The sequence below is a fragment of the Humulus lupulus genome, chromosome 1, assembly GCF_963169125.1.
Source record: "Humulus lupulus chromosome 1, drHumLupu1.1, whole genome shotgun sequence".
Classification (NCBI taxonomy): Eukaryota; Viridiplantae; Streptophyta; class Magnoliopsida; order Rosales; family Cannabaceae; genus Humulus; species Humulus lupulus.
Window position 1 is genome coordinate 270,894,043 of NC_084793.1, and position 9,710 is coordinate 270,903,752.

The 9,710-nt window shown below is 29.1% G+C and overlaps 1 protein-coding gene across 1 annotated transcript; it reads right to left on the bottom strand.

The window, feature by feature from the left end:
• Nucleotides 1–5,280: 5,280 nt before the first annotated feature.
• Nucleotides 5,281–7,968, bottom strand: LOC133806668 (probable mannitol dehydrogenase). Its single transcript, XM_062244763.1, has 5 exons — nucleotides 7,776–7,968; nucleotides 7,335–7,448; nucleotides 6,154–6,664; nucleotides 5,822–5,975; nucleotides 5,281–5,692 (listed from the first exon to the last, which is right to left on the bottom strand). Exons 1-5 carry the CDS (start codon nucleotides 7,865–7,867, stop codon nucleotides 5,493–5,495), a joined length of 1,071 nt encoding a protein of 356 aa, XP_062100747.1. The 5' UTR covers nucleotides 7,868–7,968; the 3' UTR covers nucleotides 5,281–5,492.
• Nucleotides 7,969–9,710: the final 1,742 nt, after the last annotated feature.

A 9,710-nucleotide genomic window follows, 5' to 3' on the forward strand; every position in this document is an offset into this window, starting at 1 on the left:
AAAACCAAAGGAAGCCAGTAGGAAGTAAGCAAAGCATCTTATCCAGAAACAAGATGGGCTCGCATGTGGAAGCTATAAGAACGTCCACTTTAGTACCTTTTATGTTCCAAGTATTTTTAGAAACTTAATTTTAGTTTCAAGACTAGTACCATTAGGATATTCCTTTACCTTTTTCAGACTATTATTTTAATCTATTATATCAATCTGAATGTGTTGAGAATGGTACAATGTATGATGGTCTTTAATTCATTAATTTGCAAAATAATACCATTCATAATGTTATGCATTCAAACTGGCATTAAGAGATGTGTTATGAATGAGGATTCCTCTACATTGTGGCACCATAGATTGAGACATATCTCTATTGATAAAATTAAAAGGTTAGTAAATGATGGGGTACTTAATACCTTGGCTTTTACTAACTTTGAAACATGTGTGGATTGCATTAAGGGAAAACATACCAACAAGTCTAAGAAAAGTGGTGTTCATAGGAGTTTTGAAATATTATAAAATTATTTGTGAGAATATATAGTAATTTTTCTTACAATGATAACAAAAAATATCACTTTTAATTCCAATAAAAAATTATTTGTGAGAATATATAATAAATATTTTGTCACAATTCGCCACTAATGTAGTTTTAGTCACAATTTATTATATATAATTATATAATTTGCTAATTATAATTTTTATGACTAATAATTTAGTGATACTTTTTAATAGTGACATAAGTATAATAATTGTTTTTAGTCACAAATTTTGTTATGAGTAATAGTACTTATGGAATTGGATTGGATGTGTCTATACCTTTTCATAAGGTCCCTCAGGTTGGCTCTTGGATGTGGCATTTTACATATAACGGTAATTATTCGGTGAAGAGTGATTATTTCTTGGCTACCCAATTGGATTCTACCAATCCTGCCCCTTTGAAGGTAATATTTTCGGTGTGGTTGAAGAAGTTTTGGAAGCTAAATTTACCCAAAAAAAGTCTTAATCGTCATTTGGAGGGGTTTCCATGAAGTTCTTCCAACACATGTAGGATTACTAAAGAGGAAAGTGTTAATGCATTCAAAATGCCTTGTATGTGGCTATTCCTTGGATTAAAATAGCCATGTTGTTTATTGGTGTTGCGGGGTTAACAAGATTTGGAAGTTGTTGGACTTCTCCCTTTTACATAATATCTACGTAGATATCTCCTTAAAGAAAATAATTTTAAAGGCTTCTGAGGTGCTTCTCAAATAGAGTTTGAACTTTTCCTTTTTCTTTTTTAGCTTGGTATGTATGGGGGGAACGGAACCAGATTACTCATGGTCATGCTCCTTACCTTCTTGATGTTGTAGTTTTGCGAATCCATTCACTTTTTGAGGACTATCGATGGTGCGAGAAATCTAATGCTAACATCACAACCAATTCTTGTACTTCTACCGCCAATTGGATAACTTCTCATTTGGGATTTTTAAATTGAATGTTTTTGCACCCTTAGATGAAAAATCTAACACTATCGGTATTGGGGCCATCATCCGGAATTCAAATGGACAAGTTGTTGCTTGTTTATCCAAATTTTGATTCAGTATGCATGTTTATCTACTTTTATGTTCCTTATGGCTTTCATGTCGTTAATGTTTTATTCTTCTCTTTATTTAGCACCATGTAGATTTCTCATTCTTATTTATGTTTCAATTAGTTCCCTTCAGATATCTTTTTTACTTTTGTTTGTTTTCTTACCGTTTTGAAGGAATATACATTGTATATGTTGTTTTTTTCTGATGTATTTCCTTTGCTGTTTCCAGTCACAACAAGAAAAAAGGGCTTTTACTTCGGTTTTTAAGCTGGATTTACTTCGGTTTTCACTAAAATTTGCAACCGCAGTAGTTTGAAGCGAAACAAAAAGTAGTTAAAAACCGAAGTAAAAAATAAGCTTTCTACTTCGGTTATTATGTAAAAACCGAAGTAGAAAGTGGGGATTCTACTTCGGTTTTTACATAATAACCGAAGTAGAAAATGGGGTACGCTTCCTTGCAAGGCACTTTCTACTTCAGTTATTATGTAAAAACCGAAGTAGAATCCCCACTTTCTACTTCGGTTTTTACATAATAAACCGAAGTATAAACCCTCCCCCCCCCCCCCCCCTTTTAATAATTATTTCTAATTATTTTTAAATGGCTCAATTCTATTTATATATATATATTTTGCCCTAATTTTTTTTAAAGAGTCTAATTATATGAATTTATAGTTATATATATTTTTACAATTGGAATTGGTTTATTTTCATTTAATTTATAATAGAAATAAAAATCACAAAATTTATACACTTAGAATTAAAATTCTTATAAAATTAAATATTTATACATTCACATAATTGTTAAGTAGAATAACATAATCATTCATATATACATTCACATAATTGTAATTAAGTAAAATAGCATAAACATTTATATATACATTAACATAAAACTAAAGGTATGTATAAACAAAATAGTCTTACTAATAAATTTAAGTCGTCAATCGGCTTAACTATTCTTGTTGGATTGGCAAGATGTCCTCCCGACCCTTGGCGACAATTTAATTACTAGTAACTTTGTCATTTAGTTCATTCTACGAAACAAACCAATGATAGATTAAATTAGTAACTTGTAACAACACTTAAAAAAAAATTCCTACTTTGCTTTAAAACACTTACAACTCTTTCTTCAATTTTGTTGTCCAAATTATCTTCAACAAGAGTCTTCTTCGTTTCTCGCGCTCTTATCCAAATTTCATATCCATCTACATATTCCACTCCTAGTTCTTTTTTCTAGGACATCAAACATAATTGAAGTTTAATTATTAAATTTTTCTAAGTCTAACAAAATTTCGACAGCATAACAACTGCATTTTAACATCTCCAAAAATTTAAAAACCTGTAAATAACACAATATCTCGACATAGTGTGTGAATTGAAAAAGGAAAACAATTAATAAAATCTATAAAAAAATTGGCAGAGTTTCCTTTGTTTTTGTAGCATATACCAATTTTATAGTTATATATAAATTCAACACAAACAAACACAAAATCAACATACATAATTCCATCCTTATATCACCGCCAACAAAAAACTTCCCAGAACCTACTCCACTAAAGTAAAACATGCATGATTTAACTCTAATTTTATAAATAAATATTGCAATAGTAATAAATAAAATTTAAAGATTACTCACCTCCAATATTACTCTTGAAGTCACCCAAAATCAATACCAAATTGACAACTAAATCAACAACCTTACTAAAAAGCTTAAACAAAAACAAATAAAAATCAATTACATAATTAATTAAACTAGTTTCATAATCATCAAACAACATATCAAGCTAGCTAGTTATAGAAAATAAAAAACAAATGTCACTAATAATCCAAACATTTCAAGTTCTAACATTGGCAACAACATTACCTATTGAAGCTATGTTTAGAAATTTAAATAGAAAGTCACAACAATTATTAAATTTTACTAATATATATATAATTAATAACATTATATAAAATAACAAAATAAATAAAAAAACTATAACACAAATATACTAAAAAATAAGTATTAAATTCGGAATAATATAAAAAAAATTAACACAAACAAAGTTTTAAGGTAACAAACCTTCTTTGATGCTCAAAATAACCTCTAAATCAATATTAGCAATTCTAAAACATATATATACTAAACACATTATATCTATAAGAAAAAAAATACGAAAAAAATATAGAAAATTAAAAAAAAATCATACAAACAAAGATTTAGTGATTCATACCTTTTATGAAGCTCAAGAACTTATTTTAAGGTAAGAAAACCAGTCAAAGTCCAATAACAATACCCATTTTCGAACCCTAAAAATACCCACACCCAAAGTCTTTATTTTCTCCCTCAAAAATAAAAATAGAACTAATATTTCTGTTTTTAAGTAAGAAAAATGATTTCAAATGGTAAAAAAAAAAACATAAAAAATGATATATTTAGTGAAACCCTCGTGGGAGTACGACAACAATGGAGATTTTCTGGGTTTGGCGTTTGAGATTTTTGCTTCAGAGAGACAAATGAGGGGCGGGAGGTATATATTAAGGGTATTAAAACTCTTTTACTTCGGTTCTTATATAAAAACCGAAGTAAAAGCCTTCAGGGGCGCGTTTGGCTTGCTCCACTTTTCACTTCGGTTTTTTCATAAAAACCAAAGTGAAAAGCCCTAATATAGTGTGCAAACCAAACATGACCCTTGTCTATTTTCTATTTTAACTTCGTTTTTTTAAGAAACTGAAGTAATAGCCTTTTTTTATGTACTACCATTCCCAAAAGCGAAGTAAAAACCCATTGAAAGGCTTTTACTTCAGTTTTTTTATATTCTATGTGTAAAAAACGAAGTAAAAGCCTATATTTCTAGTAGTGAGTTGTTTTGAATATCATTGTTTGAATTGTTCTAAGGTCTTGATATATTCATTACAATTTCGTTAGTCTCCCTTTATGACTAAAGGTTGATATTGTTATAGATCATAGTGGGCCTTTTTAATATGGTTTTGGTTTTCTGATTCATATTTATGCATTGTACCTTAAAGATTTTGTTTTGCCGAAGGGATGTTCAACCTTTCGGTTTAGGGTCGGATTTTTTTTTTCATACTTTAATTTTCTTACATTTTGCCCATTGATATATCTTTTCTTATTTTGGTTACGCTTCTGTCTATTCTCATTGAGTGCTATACTGTTTTTTGTAGGGCGCTTCTCTATCATCCTAACAGAAGCAATAGTTTTGATGGTGACCTTGGATTGGTCTTCTTTTCTTGGTTTACATTAATATTTCGTAGAGATGGTTTATTTGGCTCTAGTCTCTACTTTCTCTAAGAGAATCTTATATTGTAATGAGTTGGAATATTTGTTAGAAGATATAGCAAGTTTATTAATCTAATTTTTTTTGAAGTGTCTCTAATTCATGTATACGTTGTTCGACTAATAAAGTTGCTTATGGATCAACTACGCATGCACTTAAGGTGGATAGTGAGCTTGTATGGATGGATGATTTTCCACCCTTTTTATTTGATGTATCACACTGATTATTTTTAATGAATTTTCAATGAAATGTTTCATTGTTCATAAAAAAAAATATTGTTTGACCTATTTTTTATAATATGGGATCAGTATTAGCATAATCATACACTTAATTAACTGTGTTATTATTTTGGATGATCGGGATATGTTGTTTAAATTTTTAATATTAGCTGAAAAAATTACATCATGACATCATCCATCCATCGTAATTATCACATGATCATCAACAGCGAATTGTACCCAATTATTTAAAACTTTTAATTTCAAAGTTCATAACATTAGAAATATAGAAAAGTAACAAATAAAATTGACCCGTAAGCACAATATAGTCATCTTAATAGTTACTTTCCTCCAAAATTCCCATTAAATTCAAAGCAATCCAAAATTTATTAATCATTGAAAAAACTTAGTCTTAAAAAGAACAAATTAAGCAGCTTAATTCTTCAATGTGTTTTTGATATCAATGACGAATCGATATCTAACATCTCCGTTCTTAAGGCGCTCCATTGCAGTGTTCACGTAATCAATTGGAATGACTTCAATTTCAGATGCAATATTGTGCTTTGCTGCAAAGTCAATCATTTCTTGTGTCTCTTCTATACCCCCAATGCAACTTCCAGCAACTATTTTCCTTCCTGCATTTTATTTTTCCAAATTTAAAAAAAAAAAAGTTTATGTTTTTTTTCTCAAATTTCATATCATACATACAGAAAATATAAACATATATAATACAGACACACGCACACAAATACTTAGCTACTTACCCATGAGCAAAGGAAAAACTGGTAATTCAAGTGGCTTGTCTGGTGCACCAACCATAACCAGCTTTCCATGACACTTCAAAAGACCAATCAATGGCAAAAGAGGGTGTACTGCAGAAACTGTGTCAATGATACCATCTAGTGTGCCCATGGCAGCCTGCAAAAACAGCACAACAAATCATATTTAGCTAACATTAAAGCATTGTTTGGTTTTACTGAAATATGAAATGTTTACAAAAATACAATTATATCAGAATTTTTTCAACTACAAGGCTTTAGAATATAAAATAAAGAAACCGTTAATTCTTCTCCAATAAATAATTATTTGAATTTACCTGCATCTGATCTTTGTCTCGACTGACCAAAAACGAATCAGCACCAAGATGGTGAACAGCTTCTTTTTTATTAGGAGAAGTACTAATCACAGTAACCTTTACTCCCATAGCCTTGGCAAATTTGACAGCAATGTGGCCCAGCCCACCAAGCCCAACTACACCCAAATGAGTACCGGGCTTGTCAAGCCCAAAATATCTTAATGGGCTGAAAACTGTAATGCCAGCACAAAGGAGAGGAGCAGTGGCATCAAGAGGTAGATTGTCTGGAATCCGTACCACAAAGTGCTCGTCGGCCACCATTACGTCGGAGAAGCCTCCAAGGGTGGTGGTTCCGTCGTGGTAAGTTGCACTACAAGTGGGAATCATTTTGGGGCAATAGTTTTCTAGGTTGTTGGAGCATTGGATACAGGATTGGCAAGAACCGATCATGTACCCAACTCCTACTTTGTCACCTACTTTGAATTTTGACACTCTAGAGCCCACTGCTGTCACTATGCCAACGATCTCATGCCTGTATTTATTGAATGTGTACCACACAAAATTAATTCCAATATCAAGGTTGGGTGTGAAAGTGAAGCCCTCAAACAATTTATATATGTCATTCTACATAAAATATTAAATCTTAAACAAATTAAACGTGCTTTCACACGAACATGCTTTGTCTAACATATAAATATTTATATATAGTATTAATAATGATAATTGCATACAATACATGCACCGGAATTAATGTGATAAATTTTATTTTGAATAAATGTAGTTGGGTGAAAAAATGTCATCAATTAAATATTATAGTGCATATTTGGTCGGCACAAATTATTACTCGTACGTATTTAAATTGGTCATTGAAAATTCTAGTCAAACTCATATTTATTATATATATGATAGACAACAACATGCAATCACAACTTAATTATTGGATATTACTGTGCATAACTGAGTTAAATAAACGTAAAAAAGAGAGGCTCATATTTCATTATCTAAGTGAAATGAGCAGTTGATTTTATTAGTTTCACTATGTTAGCAATATCTAAAGCTTTTAAAATTATAAATTTCTCAAGAATTTGACCATGCATATCTGTTTACATATTTCTAATATAGTAACATATAACTAAACTCTATAGGCATATATATCATATATATATATATATATATGAGTTTTAAAGTAGAATGTTGCATACCCAGGAACAAGAGGATACGAGGACATTCCCCATTCATTCTTGATCATGTGCAGATCCGAGTGGCATATTCCACAGTACAACACTTTGAAAGTTACGTCGTTATCTTTAGCGTCCCTACAGTTAAGAACACATAAAACCCAGTTTAAAACCAGAACCAGAATAATTTCTTTTAATTCAAGAATTAAAAGACACCTATATATTTAACAAAAAAAACACAAAATTAATTTTCATTATGTTGACATGATTAAAGATTAACAAGCAAGATTCACGAGAACAAAACTATGATATTCTTTTGTCTTTTTTTTCTTTTTCTTTTAACCATCTTTTCTTCTTCTTTATTTTACAATGAAAAGAACAGAGCTGAAATCTTGAACATTTTGAAGCCTCAACAATATATATATATATATATAGAAAATATCATATAATAAGTAATAAACATACCTTCGGGAGAAGTGGAAAGGAGAAAGGAGGCCAGAAGCATCTCTGGCTGCCCATCCAAATGCTTTCTTCTGCTGGTGATGAGACTCAGCCATTATTGTCCTCTTCTGAAACTCAATTCAACCCAATATGTTAATAATAGAGAGAGAGAGAGAGCAATGTTATATTGAGCCCAATAGAGATTTGTGTCATATATATAGGACAGGGGATCTTGATTCGCGAGTGAACGTCGTGGCATAACAATAATAAACCTTACCCAACAGTGCACTAATACTAAAAATCGTCCAGTAAACTATTAGCAGCCACTTTTTTTTTATATAGACTAAAACATCTTTATGGTAATAATGGTGTGAAAAACATATTTTATTATTATGAACACGGTATAATTTAATAAAATTATGTCTATAAAATATTATAAATTTATATATATATATATTTATATTTATATTTAAATCTAAATTGAATAATAATTGATTAAATTTATGTATAATAATTGATAAACAAAAATGACATAAACAAAGTATATAATATATATATATATGTATGTATATAATGTTGAAAATAAACAAAATTATTTTAGAAGTATTAATTGATGATTAATTTTATCATGAATTTTTATTATGTATAAGATAATATATATATATATAAATACATTTAACATTAAGATAATTATTACTATATTAAGACATATTTTGTAAAACTAGAATCAAGATATATTATAACTTATTATAATGAAGAATTTATTCTTATTTATAATTGGTCACAAGTTTGGTTCTAAAATATTTTAGAACTATATCAAAGTTATTATAATATAGAGTAATATTTTATGTATATATATATATATATAGAATACTTCTTGATGGTTACTCCTCATAAATGAGTACTGACAATTATGATGACGTGGTAATATATTAATTTGGTATAGCAAGTCATCAACATGTAAATATTTTTTTTCTACATTAATTTCAAATTTAATGATTTTTTTGTCATAATTAATGGTGTTTACAACTAATGAAAAACACTAGCTATATTTAAAAATTAACATACAGTTGAAAAATGAAAAAATTTAAGATATTATATTTTCATAATAAATACATGTTTTTTTTATCAGACAACTCTTTAAAAAATTTAAAAAAATCAAAATTTATTTTAAAAAATATTAATTAATAACTATAAATATGAATCATTCGTCTAAATCTAATAATTAATATTAAAAAAAATCCAAAGGGATAAAAGTGCCCCATATATATAACATGTACACATATATTTTTGTAGGAATATACTCATTTGGTACCCTATGTTTTTGCAAAGTATCATTTTGGTACCCTCTGTTTTCAATAATGTTCATATGGTACCCTGTATTTTAAAATCGTACATATTTGGTACCCTAAACTCAGATTTGATAGATAAAATTTTCTCAATTTAATCAAACTGCTGTCAATTATGTAAGTTACAAATTTAAATTTAATTACATAATTACATATAACTGATGACAGTTTGATCATATTGACAAAATTTTATCTATCAAATCTGAGTTTAGGGTACCAAATATGTACGATTTTAAAATACAGGGTACCATATGAACATTATTAAAAACAGAAGGTACCAAAATAATATTTTGCAAAAACATAAGGTACCAAATAAGTATAATCCCTATTTTTGTTTCTACAAGAAGGTATAGAATTTTTTTTTCCTTTTATTTTTTAGTGGAGACTGTATAGTCAAAGTTGGAAGATTTGGCACAATCTCCCGTTAGCCTAAGCCGCCCACTCAATTGTACGTCAAAACTTTGTTTTAATGTATTTTAGTAATTTTGAAAGTCTGATAGAAGAAAAGAGGCATTCATAATGGAGAAAGGGACTGACTAATGTGGTGTTCGTGGTCCCTGTTTAGTTAAGGCCTTTTATGAGCTGAGAGTTAGGCCAACTCCATCCGTGA

Coding starts and splice junctions, on each gene's coding strand:
- LOC133806668 (XM_062244763.1), bottom strand. CDS start 7,867: ATGGCTGAGTCTCATCACCAGCAGAAGAAAGCATTTGGATGGGCAGCC. Junction 7,449..7,775: donor CCTTTCCACTTCTCCCGAAG/GTATGTTTATTA, acceptor TCTTAACTGTAG/GGACGCTAAAGATAACGACG. Junction 6,665..7,334: donor TCGTATCCTCTTGTTCCTGG/GTATGCAACATT, acceptor CAATAAATACAG/GCATGAGATCGTTGGCATAG.